At 37.2% G+C, this 15025-nt stretch overlaps 1 protein-coding gene across 4 annotated transcripts in view; it reads left to right on the top strand.

The window, feature by feature from the left end:
- ahi1 (Abelson helper integration site 1) overlaps positions 1 to 15025 on the top strand; it is a 224629-nt gene that overhangs the window by 64312 nt on the left and 145292 nt on the right. For all 4 annotated transcript variants that reach the window (XM_039738537.1, XM_039738538.1, XM_039738536.1 and 1 more), the window contains exons 14-17: positions 1508 to 1614; positions 5634 to 5752; positions 9730 to 9860; positions 14307 to 14447. In XM_039738537.1, the coding sequence (XP_039594471.1) occupies positions 1508 to 1614; positions 5634 to 5752; positions 9730 to 9860; positions 14307 to 14447 (498 nt within the window). The remainder of the gene's footprint in view (positions 1 to 1507; positions 1615 to 5633; positions 5753 to 9729; positions 9861 to 14306; positions 14448 to 15025) is intronic.

Genomic DNA, 15025 nt, shown 5'->3' with positions numbered 1-15025 from the left:
AGAATGACTGGAACACTGGGGCTGTTTGAGAAGTATATAAAGATTTTTGTCCTCAATGATGCTAATTTAGTGTAATCCTAAAACACATGGCCTAGTGATGATGCAGTTAAATGAGAGTGTTTGCAGGTTAGGCCTTGCCTTGGGTATGTTTTAGACAATTTTAAATGGGATAAATATGATTGATAAAAGATCTTTAGATGAGTTATGGAATGCTGGTGCATCTGTAACTTGAGTGTATTAAATGTATGGCTGAATTCCACTGATTTTCTGATGTACTATTTAAAAGGTTTCTTTCCCACCATTACCCAGGATTTTTGAATGGTAAATTCTGTGAAATATTCTTGTATCTCGTTCAAATGCTGTCTGAGTCTTCATCAAGATTAACCATTATAGCCTCTGTGATTGATATGGGTGCGTTGGATAAGGTTTTTTTTAACAAATTTTCTAATTTGTATATTGGAAAAAAATTGTAGCTGGAATGTTAAATTTGAGTGTAAGTACTCCTAAGGTACAATACATTGTCTATATAAAGACCTTACTCCCCAGTGTGTTCCATAGGTTAAACACAGAATAGGACTGAAAACATGGGAAAAGTTGATTGTGTATAGGATTAATGAATAAAATGTTTCTCTACCTTGAAGTGTGCCCTGAATTGGTTCTATATTTTAAGTAGTTGGTGGACTACTGGATTGCAGATAGTGAGTATTGATTGGAGTACGGAGAGGGAATACAACAAAGAATTAGAACAACATTTGATTTCCATCACAAGCCAGGCTGGTATTTATTTTGCATGTTTTCATTGCCCAGTAGTAAACTTGAAAGTTAGGTAGTGCTATGCCTCTGACTGCTTTAAATCTTTGTAGAGTGGTCATCTAAATGTGAAGCCCTTTCGAATTCCAGATTAATGATATACAATTTACATTTTGGAAAAATTATATGGACAACTATGTGAAATATTTGATTATAATATTTGAAAACCTTTAAATTCTGAATACTTTTGTAATACTAGGGGGCTCTGCCCCCTACTCGCTTCACTCGCCCAACCCCGGGTTTGGTTTTTCCACATATTCAATTTAAAGAGATTGTTATTTTCATGGGAATTGTTACATATGCATTATTTTCACTTTTACTTTAAAACTTTTGTAAAAACAATACTCGTCCTTTATTTCCTGCTAGGTTAGATGTCCGTGAACTTGTTTTAAATGTTGTCTCACTGCCTTGTCTCGCGGGACGTCAAATTGTCTTCCAAGAAGATCACGTCTCGTCTCCCTCCTAAGATTTTTTTTTATAATAGAGAGATACTCTAATGTATACAAAGTTTCCTCCACTTCATACAGTACTATACAGCATGTTCTTTGGGAAGGACAGGAATTTCATTATACTGTACATAAAACTTCATTTTTCAGAAGCCTTGGCATACTGCTGTATCAAGAGCATTTTTTACAGTGTAAAAATCCATGGTACTTCTAATTTGTAATACAAGTATATACTTTTTTTTTAAACTCAGGGATAAACATGTTTTCTGGAGACAGCTCAGGTCTCATTATTGTGTGGAATACATTTGCAGATGAAAATTTTCATCTCCGTCAGATACAGCAGTGGGGCATTGAAAAGGTAAGTATAATTTCAAGTTTTGCTGTCATGTTTGCATAGTAAAACGTGATTCTTACTTGTTTGTCAATACTGTAAGATACACACCTTGGGTAGGCCTATGCTCATACGGTTACCCATTTGAGTGGATGTTGAATGGTTCTCTAATCTGAGGATAAACACAGTCCCTGAATCAAGTGTTACGAGTGCTAATAGTCATGAATGGAGGAGTCAGAAAAATGATAGTGCTGAATGGCTGCCGATTTTTATAGAACTTTTTGCCTTTTTAAGGCAGCATATACCTGTATACTGATGAGCCAAAGCGTTAATACCACTCCCATATTATTTTTTTTTTCCTGCAAGAATTTTTTTATATTTAACAAAAACATCCATCCATCCATTATCCAACCCTCTATATCCTAACTACAGGGTCACGGGGATCTGCTGGATCTAATCCCAGCCAACACAGGGCGCACACACCCACACGCCAAGCACATACTAGGGACAATTTAGGATCGCCAATGCACCTAACCTGCATGTCTTTGGACTGTGGGAGGAAACCGGAGTACCCGGAGGAAACCCACGCAGACAGGGGGAGAACATGCAAACTCTATGCAGGCAGGACCCGGGAAGCAAACCCGGGTCTCCTATCTGCGAGGCGGCAGTGCTACCCCCTGAGCCACCGTGCCGCCTAACAGAAACATGTAAACATCAAAACGTCAACAAATATATAATAGGAAAGGTATGTCTGGTGTTCCCTGCTGTACTAGTTTGCATCGTTTGTGTGATATGTTTTCAAACAGTCACCAAAGCACTGCCCGATATTGCAGTTGGATCAGTAGAAGTGTGTTCCCATTGTGTTATAAGCTTCCACAGTTCAAGGCTTAGTGATTTTTCCATGTTTCCCCAACATGAATGTTGACAGCTGCTATATTGTGAATGGCGCTTAGGTGGCTAACGTCTTTCTTATCCTTTTATCCTTTCACTAGAAAGTAATCATTTTGCCTTTTTGCATTTTGAAGCTTTACATGACCCAGGTCACCAAGAATATCACAGATATTTGGTTGTACAGTGTCGTATGCATCATTTTCACTCTATGTGTCAACGTCTGACCAATTCACATTGTAATCACTATTGCTCAATTCAGCTGATGGTTCAGTTTCAGTTTGTTTTAAAATTGATTTATAGATTTTTGTTTTACATGCCATTGTTTTGGTTTTTTTTTTTGTTTGTTTTTTCCTGATGTCTCCACCCCACTCATGAATATTAATGAGTTACCAAAGAGACCCAGAATGCACAGAAATACTAATGATTTTTTTGCAGCATTATGTTATTTTATCCACTAGATGGCAATAGAATACTGTCCCTGCTTTATTCGGGCTTAACACTGTACATGCGAACAATACAGGTTAACCAGAGTCTCACTCAGTGTTAACCGTTTTTACATAGAATTCTGAGCCCAAGAAACACTTGGGGGTTAAAGCCAAGCAGGTTAATGATGGTTAAGGAAGTAACGTGTCAAGTTACACATTGAACTATGCTGTGTAGACTGCATAGCCATAAGCTGGTTCGAGTGCATAACTGATACAGTACGTAAGAGACTGTTCTTTTTTTCTCATGCATGTGTGTATAATCCAAAACAGAAACATAATGTAGATGTAACACTGTTCTAAAATACATTAGGAAAAACTAACCTTTGTGTATAAAATTCAGTTCAAATCATTTTATTCTTATAAATTTCACTACATGCAAATCTTGCATGCTATACTGTACATTTACAGTTTACTTAATATGAAGTAAAAAAAATCACACAGCTAAAGCACAGGAAAGAAACTGATGCCTAAGCCAACCACTGACATTCTTAAATTGACAGTGTGTACAGACTGCAAGGAAAGAAAGCAGTCCATAGACGGGCAGTCAAAAGGAATAGTCCTGGTCGTAATCGGAAGGTCAGAAAACTTTTCACACAAGCCAAGGATGTGAGACAGAGTAACAAAAGTTAAAAATGAATGTAGTGGGAGGGTCAGAAGCCAAAATTAAGCATGTAACCAAAGCCAAAACGAAAGACAAAAATCACAGTCCAGAACAGAAAGCATACATAAACCATGAAATCAAGCTTTTAAAATTCTTTAACAAGACTTTAGATTTGAGAATCTATCTGCAAACCTGGATGGTCAGGAAATGTGTGGCGTTGACAAAATGTTGTTGTGAGATAACGTATTTCATTTTTAACACTGTTAAAAGTACATCTTGACAAAAAAAGGAATTGTGACTATTGGATTCGTTGTCCTCAAATTATGAATCTGAATTATTTTTTTAATGTAAAAAATAAATCAAAATTCACATCATGACACCAAGGCACAGGCAAACATGGACCATACTGTTGGAGTAAAGTAAAGGTCTGGCACTGGGTCAATATTAAGAAACCTTCCCAGTAACTACTTTTCAAGAAAGAACATAGGATATTCAACAGTAAAGTGCTTAATGCTAAACTGGCTTAGTGCAAGTGATTACAGTTGTAATTATTTGTAAAGATTCTCACTTCTATGGCCAGTGGTATTAACAAGTATCAAAATGGTAGTTGGGAAGGAAATGTGATCATTCATTTAAAAGGTAACACTAGTTTACACTTCAAAAATGCATCTGTTACTCATATACGGTTATGTAACAAGAGTTTAAGAAAGGCTTCATCTGTGCCATGTGGCCTGCTAGAATAACTTCCCTTTGGAATAGTTAGAAGTGGCATAATTGACATAGATTTCTATTGATATTGCAGATTTCACTGCAAATTCATGTTCACAATTAATGTGACCTGTGCAGATAATATGCCACATTTCACAGAGATGAATAGCCACTTTATTGATGATTTAAGTGTTTTTAAGACCAAATATGTAATATGAGCTTGTCAAGGTCCTATTACATAACAATATATGAGTAGTAGATGCACTTTTACAATACTTAAAAACATAAGTGTTACCAAAAATATTGAATGTTTTCATATGTTAGTATGATGAATGTCACAGGTTAAAGTGACTAGCAAAAACAATTAATCAAGGCATAACAAAAATTTAGCATAGTGAGTTTTTACTTAACTTAATGTTGCCACTCACACAATGGCATAGCTTTAACTATTTAAAAAAACTGAAGATATTTTGTAAATTGCTTTTAGTTCATATTTGCTTTGTGATGTTATCTCAACGAAGTTAATAGTACATGCCACACTTGAATATGGTCGCAGCATGTCATCAAATATTGTGTGTGTGTGTGTGTGTGTGTGTGTGTGTGTGTGTGTGTTTGTGTGTGTGTGTGAGGTATACACACACCACAATGATTCTCTGAACTCTGTTTGTTGGTATTATGCCACGTAGTGATGCAATAGGTAAAATGACAGCAAGATATGTAAAAGCTTCAGGTACTGACATCTTGAGTTGATAACAGTGACTTTATTTTTCTATTTTGTCTCAGTGTCATGTCTTTTGTTCAATTTCTTTTTCTCTCTTCCTGTTTTTCCAAACTTATTTTACATATTTCTCTAATACATGAGTAGAAATGGGACCCTGGAACACTACATTTTTTATGGACTAGAAGAAATTTGGGATGGATTTTTAGAAAGAAACCCTGTGGGTCTTTAAGCAGTGTCACTACAGACATCTTCATTTGAGAACCCACATTTGGCAGGACAAGACTAATTATTTTTAGGCATTTTTTAAAAGCCAAAAATACTTCAAAATTAAAAAAAAAAAAATGACATTCATAACTTTAGTTTTACGTATACTGAAATATGTTCAGTTTAAAATAATATTATTTAAACAGATAATGAAATGGATGTAATGAAAAGCATATTTTGGGTCATCAGTCTCACTGGATTTAAAATTTACAACTGATAAACATTAACTTTATATTACTTTTTTTGAAAGTAATCATTTAGCTATATCTATCTATCTTTTCCTAAAACTCATTAGTATAATTTTGTCTGCCACTTTTTGTGTTTTTTTGTCGTACATGTTAACAGAAATAACCAATTGCATGCTTTTCTTTCAAAGGAAATACAGGAGAATGACTTGAAAGGAGTTCCAATAAATCACTTGGAGGTGCACCCAAATGGACGTCGTCTGCTAATTCATGCTAAAGACAGCACTCTCAGAATAATGGACTTGAGAATGTAATTGTCTAATATTCTATATATTCTGTTCCTTATTTCTAAACTCTGGGCACTGGAAAAGTTAATGGGTTTTGTTCAGGATCACACAGCGAGTCAGTGGATGGCATCAAACTGTCAAACTTTTTGGTTTAAAGTGCCATGGACCATCGACTGTCTCACATGCGCATGTGTGTGACAACACATGTCTGTGCACTTTCACTGGAGTCTTTTTAATTTATGAAAAGTAATGCTTACTGAATAATAAATGTACTGTAAATCATCCAAATTTAAACATTTCATCAATGCAGTTCTTTTCATCTATATACAGTACTAGCAAAATACCCGCGCTTCGCAGCGGCGAAGTACTGCCTTAAAATTTTTATTAAGAAGAAAATTAAACCTTTTTAAACTGAGGTAAAATATACCAATAATTATTTGATAACAATCTCTTTGTATGCCACATTGTGAGTTCGGCCCTCCGGTTGTAATATGACCAAGCTGTGCGCTGAGCTTACTCTTGAGCATGTAACGTACAGTTGGCCATGTGAACAGTAATCTTGTCTCAAATCTCACAGCTTGGATTGCTGCTGTCATAATCGGTTTGAGTTTCATGGTTTGCTTCAATTACGACAGTATTTGTAGGACTTGTGTTGAAATGACATTCGGCATCTGTCAAGCGTTGTAAGCACACAACCGGTTTCATCGATAACTTCACATCCAGCTTTTGAGAGTTTAAACATTCATAAACATCAAAGTGTCCACTACTGAAATCGTCACCTGTCAATCTAAGATGTTTAAGAGGCATTGGCGGTTGTCGAAAGGTGTAAAATATTTGGCCATTTCGGTACACTTGAAAGCGACAACCAAACAATTCAGCGGCAGCCATCAACTCGCATGCAGAACCATAGGTGAAGGGCTTAAGCATTTCACTCTTCTAGTGCTCCTGTGTAGTCTAATTATCTCCTGTACCGTCATCAGTCCACACCGTGAACCTCTCCCAGTCATTCAATACATAAGACACAATGTTCCTCCAGATATCAAGAGTGAGCCTGATATGGCCGTGCAATATGTAATACAGAGAATGGAAAAGGCAGGTGCCATCTCCAGGCATGAAAACCACTTGGTAAGTGACAGTTCTTTGATCGATGGTGATCACCTCGATAGACATGTTAATGGGGGTATGGTTGGAACGATAAAGGAAATGGGTATCTGAACAATGTAAAGTAAGTCTAAAATACCTACACAATAACTATAATCGTAATAAACGAACAATAAAACGGTGGAGAAGCCGTGGATTAAATAAAAAGGCTGTAGTTATCAGCAGGGAGACGTAAATCCCGTGGCGAAGCAAGGAAGGGAATGTAGAGACCGGAGCGACTGACAGCCTTATATAGGCAGGCAGCCAACAACGTGGGAGGCGTGGGGATGGGGGACCCAACGCCGCCTCACACGGTGGCCGAGCTGCAGGCTATGGACGTATATATGTACATAAGTAGGATTCAGTTAGCGTTGGGAACCCGCGTACCAAATTTCTTGAAGATGGGCCCATAAGTAACAAAGACCATTGGAAAGTTCAATATGGCTTGCCAACAGTGGCGTCATACCACCGAAATAAGTATGTACATTGGTTTCGGTTAGCGCAGGGAAGGTGCCTACCAAATTTTGTGAAGATGGAGTCATAAATAAGAAAGTTTAACATGGCGGACGTTGACTGCTATGACCGTTACGTGTAGAATTTCGAAATGAAACCTGCTTAACTTTTGCAAGTAAGCTGTAAGGAATAAGCCTGCCAAATTTCGGCCTTCTACCTACACGGGAAGTTGGAGAATTAGTGATGAGTGAGTGAGTCAGTGAGGGCTTTGCCTTTTATTAGTATAGATGAAAGAAGTTATTAGAAAACAATTATTTATTATGCTATCAAGGTTGACACTGTGGCACAACAGGTGATATAGTCCCACCTCATAGCTTTTGAATCCTAGTTCATTTCCCAACTAGCGTGCCTCTACAATGTAAAGTTTTTATAATTTACCCCGTCTACATAATTTTCCTCTTGGGGATGCAGTTTCATCTTGCAGTGAGTACCATTCTGTCCTGTAAATTATTGACAGTGAATGGACAGCTTGTGCTTGAGTGTGATCTGAAATGGACAGATGTCCAAGTTTGTTTCCTGACTTGCTTCCAGTGCTCATGAAGTAGGACCTGGCTTAACTTTGACTCTGTCATAAACCAAGGAATTCAGAAAATAGATGGATATATACATGCAGTATTTCACCTTGGTTTAGTTTTACTTGCAATGCTTATAAAAAGTATTCACCTCTTAGAAGTCTTAAGATGTTATTGTTTGGCTTTTTTTGACATTGATCAACAGAAAAGGACTCTTTAATTTGGGAGTGAATATAGATCTCTGTGAAGTGATCTAAATTAGTTACAAATATAAAATGCAAAGTAATTTTTCATAAAAACATTCACCCTCTTTCTTTTTTATTTTAAAATGTAAAATTTTATTGATTTTATTGTAATCATTCCATACAAATAAATCAGTTTTTACAAAAAATAGGATTGAAAACAAATCAACCCCACCCCTGAGAAAGAGAGAGAGCTTGGCCAATGGAGTAAAACTTAAATCGAGTAAAAATAAATAAATTGATGAGTTTAATAGGCGGATAAAGATAAATGGTGAAGAAAAAGAAATGGGAACAGAATCTGCATTCACCCTCTTTCAAGTCAGTATTTATTAGATGGCAGCTTACTGAGTCTGTGTGCACAGTTCTCTCTATCACCTTTGCACATCTGAACACTGCTATGTCTCCTTCTTATTCTTTGCAAAACTGCTGGAGTCCTGTCAGGCCATATGAGGATCAGCTTTTGTCAAGCTCAGCCACAAATTCTCAATTGGATCGACATCTGGAGTCTGATTTTGCCACATGGGTACAGTTGGCTGTACAGTTTGAAGCCATTTCTTCATAGCTTTGGCTTTATGCTTAGGTTATTGTCTTGTTGAAAAACTGATCTGCTAAGTCACAGGTTTCTTGAAAACCGCATCAGGTTTTTCCCCGAGGATTTCCCTGTATTTTTCTACATTCATTTTACCCTCTCAAGCCTTGCAGAACCTGCTGCGGAGTAACATACCCATAGTCTGATGCTACCACCACCATGCTTCACAGTGAGGATGGTGCATTTTTGATAATGTGTTGTGTAACATGCCGTTTAGTCTGATGGTCAAAAAGCTAATTTTGGTCTCGTCAGATTACAGAAAATTTTTCCAACAGACTTATTTCAAAGTTTTTTTTTTTGTAAAAACCGTGGTTTTACCAAAAAGCGGTGGCTGGTGAAACACCCAGGCAATGGTTGTCTGCACAGTCTATTTAATCTCAGCCCCTGTTTTTATAGTTAGCTTGCTTTGTCAGATTTACAACTCTTCCATACTCTTTCCATTTCTTCTTGATTGATTTAACTGGATATTCAGTGACTTGAATGTTTTTCTGTCTCCATTCCCTGACTTGTGCTTTTGACAGAGTTGCTTGGAGTGTTCCTTAGTCTTCATTGTGTGACTTAAGCCTTCATACTGACTCAACACAAGTAGGGTTTTCCACATATAGTCAGGTGCCTTTAGAATAAAAGTGAAACCCCCGACAGGTGACCTCCATCAAACTGATCACGTGACTTCTAAAGCAAATTGATAGATTGTCTCATATTAAAGGGATCATTACTTAATGCAGTTAAGTATTTTGTGTTTTATACTTGGAAGTAATTTGGACAACTTTGCAGAGATCTGTTTTCACTTTGAATTAAAGTGTCTTTTTCTGTTGATCAGCGTCAATAAAGCCAAACTAAACCCACTGTGTTTCAATGTTGTTTAAAGATAAAATGGGAATACAAATGTTTTATATGCACTTTACTGCATGCTGAAGTATGTTTGCTTTAAAATAAACTTATTTAGATTTTTTTTTTTATAAATTGCATTTAATTAATGTACTATATTTTATTTTATGTTTTAGATTAGCTGCAAAAAAGTACACTGGAGCCACAAACTACAGAGAGAAGATCCACAGTAACCTCACTCCCTGTGGAAGTTTTCTTTTTTCTGGAAGTGAAGATGGCATGGCTTATGTCTGGAATGCAGAGACAGGTACGACTTAGCTTTCAGCTTACTGCTCATAGTGAAAAACATTTTTTGAACTATATAAAAACGATCTACCAGTGACACAGTGATTAGCACTGTTGGCACCACAGCTCAAAAATCCTTTGTTTTAAAATGTGGCATTCATACTATTGTTACGTTCACCCACCACGGCTATTCTTAAACTACTCTGACTTCCTCCCAGGGCCTAAGTAGAGATTAGAATTCTAGATGAAGGGAAATTAATTGGTGACTTTGAAGTGTCCTGGGGCCTCATGCATAATGCTGTGCGTAGAATTCGCACTATAACATGACGTAAGCACAAAAGCCGAAATGTGCTTACGCACAGAAAAATCCAGATGCAGTTATCTGTGTGTACTCCAACTTCCACGTTGTTCCGCTCCATAAATCCCGGTCAGCGCAAAAAGTAACGCTCGTGCATGCGCCTTCTGACCCGCCCCAACTCCTCCCAGAATTATGCCTCTTTGAATATGCAAATCAATATAAATAGCCCTTAAGCTCAGCCTTCTGTGAAAAGACAATGGGAAAAGCACGAGGGAAAATACAAGAATTTCAGCGAATACCAAGTGGAGGCAAAGGAAAAGCATACTATTTGTTGATTTAAACAGTGGTATAATCAAGAAAAGGAAGTTGATCGAGTGACATAGCATGTCGGAGAAACTCGAAAGCTCAAGTTCACAAAGTTGCACAGTGCCAAAATAAAAAAAGAAGTCACATATCAAAGTCGCTGTGAAAAGGCGAGTTGTAGCCCACCGTCTTGAGTTTTAGGGTATAAAAAAAATAGGCACACAGTTGGGAAAAAAGCACGAAATGTCAACTTTAATCTCAAAATTTCCACTTTAATCACATAGTTTATTTTGTCATTAAAGTAGAACATCATAAACTTCATCTTAAAATCGTTAATTTACTAGTTTCTCAAATCCCATCGTAACTAAAGTAGCATGTTAAATGCTTTGTTTTGTATTTGATCTTCAATGTACTCTGTGTGTGAATCACTACGTGCTTCCATTCTTTCTCTTTCTCCAACAGGACACAGAATCCATTACATTCATGATATTACAGCTCTCTGAATAATTAAAATACTGAGATGTATATGTGGTATCATTTTCATGATGATTGGAATGAAAGCATGTTATTAAGAACACGATGGCGCAGTGATTGTTCATGTCTCACACAAGATGCTGCTGCGCCATATGCGATCTTCAATGAAATAATTTATTGTAGCAGTACTGTCTCTTTCAAACGTACTAACTTTCAATTTCTGTCCTTACTTTTCTTTCCCCAATCAGCTCTGTAATAGACGTTAAGCCATCTGTAAGCTTACAACAACGATTCTTCAAAACTTTTAAGGAACATTGAGATATCTTCATAGTACGTGTTTAATTATTCTATCTATCTATCCTTCCAGTGTCGCGCTAGCCTCAGCAAATATACAGCGTGAGGCAGGAACAATACGTGAACTTGCTAGCGCTGCGGCACCGTGTCCTCACATGTTTAATTATTAACAATACAGATTATTTAAATGAAGTTAAAGTTTTATCTGTATAATATAATCAACATATTTTGCTGCATTTCATCGTACAAATGATACCGTAATCATATGTAAATACGTGCTTGATAAAGTGGCGCAGGTTGTGCGATATAACTGTAGTGCAAGTTTACAGTGAGGTGATTGTACTTATAAGTACAAACAGTTCTACAAGGAACAATTGATTGAGTGCATTTATAGTTCTTGGGATGAAACTGTTTCTGAACCGCAAGGTCCGTACAGGAAAGGCTTTGAAACATTTTGCCGTGGCTGAGGCAGCGTGTGCTTGATGCTGTATACCGATAATTCTCTTTCCGATCAGCTGCTGCTGTGATTGACACTCAGATACAGTGATATAAATACTCCGAGTGGTGCAGTGAGAGTAATATGGAAAAAGGTGATCCGCTGTGGCAACCCTTAAAGGGAGCAGCTGAAAGAAGAAGAAGAAGGTGCAGTGAGAGTAACAACGCTAAAGCAGTTATGGTATTTGGAATACTGTGGCTATTCCCTGGACCATTATTTTGTTACAAGTTAATTACAATCAGATGCATTACACTAATCAAAAATATGGGGTTAGTTTCAGTGTATTTATAAAGCCGCATCAGGAAAATAAAGAGTAACCACACAGGAACAGTAGCACTGCTTTGACGCTGGGTGCCGCCAGTCTGCAAAACCGAGCGGAGAACTTGCGTACGACAGGGTATGAGGTACCGTGGAAAAGTGCGTGGCTTTATGCCAAGTGTAGGTTTTATACATCGCGATTTGAATGTGAAAACGTTCTTATGCAACATTTCTGTGCGTACGCACCGTTTATACATGAGGCCCCTCGTGTGGATGAGTGTACAGTACAATGGTAGAAACTTGCTTAGAAAACACAGATGGGCACTGGAATACATTTTTGCCTACCAGTTCAAAGGACCTGAATGAGTATGGGTGTTTGTATATATGAGTTGACTATGTCGTGGCCTGCTGTTGCTGGGATCCACTGATGTAAAAAAGAAGCCTGAGTTAGTGAATGGGTGGATGGAGACTATTGTGGTGTTTATCTTTGTAAACAGGCAGTGTAGTGCAATCATTAAGGCAACCACTCAATTTGATTGGAAATATTATGGTGAAATTTAAGGCCTGGGTTATCTTTCTGGTCTTGAGCATTTGACATAATCTGGTTTTGCTCTAGTAATGAATAATGAATAATAACATACCATATTCAAAACCTGCTTAATCCTGAGCTGGGCTGCAGAAGGAAACAAAATATAAAAAAGAAATTTATATACAAAACAATCTCAGTAATGTAACATGTTAAGGTTTACTATAATCTATCAAAATTAATACTGCTCTTACAAATGTCATGTCATTTTCCAACCTGTTTAATTCAGGCTATGGTTGTGGGGCTGGAGCCAAACCCAGCAAGGACAGGACACAAGGCAGGAACAATCCCTGGAGAGGGGCTAGTCCATTACAGGTTGAACAAACACACACACACACACACACACACACCAGGGACAACTTATCATTGTCAATCTACCTAACCTGCTTGTCTTTGGACTGTGGGAGGAAACCCACGCAAACATGGGGAACACAAGGAAACACCCCATAGGGAGGACCCAGGATGTGAGCCCTGGTCTCCTTACTGCAAGGCAGGAGCACTACTGCTGCATCATGTTGAATAAATATGTTAATAATTGTAAGAATGCTGTTGCCTAGTGGTAATTTCTTTGTCCGCACTTGTTATTGTCATGTCATTTCACTGAAATGCATATGACACATGGCTTGGTTCTATTTGCAGTCCTCTCCTTGTATTCCCTCACTAATTATGATGAGATAAAGCAGCGCATTAAACTACTGATGATGGGCCTTATGGGTGGGCATACTGTACATGCTATATAAGTGTTATGGTTTGGGACTTTGAAAATCTGGTCACCTTATAATTTACCATCAGTGCCACATTGACCTGATATCCATAATGGTCAGTCCATAATAAATTTGCCTTTTACTTCTGTTGTTCCCAAGCATTTGTCATCACTGAATAGCTTTACAAGTCCCATTTCATGAAAATGACTATGGCGAGACATGCTCCAGCATTTACATTTAGCTTCTTTTAACTGGCATTTGCAAATTGTGTGTGTGTGTATGTGTGTGTGCATAGGTGATTAGGAGTGGTCCATGTGTTGGACTGGAGTCATGTTTAGGCCTGTTTTCAGTCTTTTGCCCACTCCTGGAGAGACAGCCTTTGGCCCAAAAAACCTGAAATGGATTGAAACTGTTCTAGAACTGACCTACTAAATTCCATTCATGGAGGGCTACAGTGCCTGCACAGTCCATGAATGCACCTGAATGTTACTCCATGCATACATTTTTCAAACTTGTTATTATGTTAGACTATATTAGTGTTATTTTAGCATAGTTCTCATTTTGTTTATCTGTCATGTAAAATTAGAGCCACTACATAATGGAAGACAGATGTCTGACTGGAAAGCATTTGCAATGTTCCTTTAATGGCAGCATCTCAATATTATTCAGATACCATATCCCATTTTAGTTTTTTCCTTTTTTACACAGTTTAAATCTCATTAATCTCCATCAGTTCTTTCCCTGTAATGGTTTAACCAGGTCAATAATTAGAGAATGTGTGTTTGCATAATACCTAAAGTGGGAGGCTATATTTTAATACTTTAGTAGCTATGGCTGTTGCAAACTGCTAAGATGCTGTTCTTTTACTTTATATTTAGATATTTTGTTTTACCTAATTACTTTTAGAATTTTATAAGTCATCGTAATTACAAGTATGTAATATCAATCATTTCACTGCTTAAAACTATATATGACATTCTGACTGACTGAAAAGGCGATTTGCTATACAGATATGTCAGTTTCCTTTGCCTCTAACTATTGCCTTCATATTTCAGGAGACCAGGTTGCAGTGTACTCTGAGCTCTGTTACTCATCTCCACTTCGTGATGTTGCTTTTCATCCTCATGAGAACATGGTGGCATTCTGTGCTTTTGGATCTCACCATCCAGTTTATGTTTATTTATATGATCGCAAAGGTGAGTATAAAATATACAATACCATTTAAAAGTTTTGAATAACCAACATTTTCTTGCTTTTGATAGAAATGAATACCTTTTTATCAAGGTACCTTTACACTGATATAAAGATACAGCCAAGACATTACTAATGTTGCAAAAGGCACTTGCTGCTTAAAATGGTAGATTTATAATATATTATTCACATATGCCTGCCAAGTCCTTTGTGTAGCAGCCACTCTTTCAGTGCCCTAATGGTCCACTTCCTTAGCTTACCCTAAATTAATCACGTTTACATGCTAATTGGTATTTAGAAAAACCTTTGTAATTGTGTTTGCACTGATGGAGGCTTCTAATCTGTTCCGTAAAGTACGAATTGTTAGGGTAACACTTCAGTTTAGGTACTTGGAAAATGTATCTATTGCTCATACACTGTTACGCACCAAGACCTTAAAAAAAAAAAAGTCTTCTTTTGGTCTCAAAAACACTGACAAAGCATCAGTAAAGTGGTTAGTCCTTTCTACAATGTGGCTTACTAAAATCTGGAATTATCAGAAGTAGGTATATGAGGTATAGTTCTCTTGATATTGTAAACTTCA

Source organism: Polypterus senegalus, chromosome 16 (genome assembly GCF_016835505.1).
Source record: "Polypterus senegalus isolate Bchr_013 chromosome 16, ASM1683550v1, whole genome shotgun sequence".
Lineage (NCBI taxonomy): Eukaryota > Metazoa > Chordata > Cladistia > Polypteriformes > Polypteridae > Polypterus > Polypterus senegalus.
Note: the sequence above shows the minus strand (reverse complement) of the source record. Positions and strands in the feature narration are given on the sequence as shown.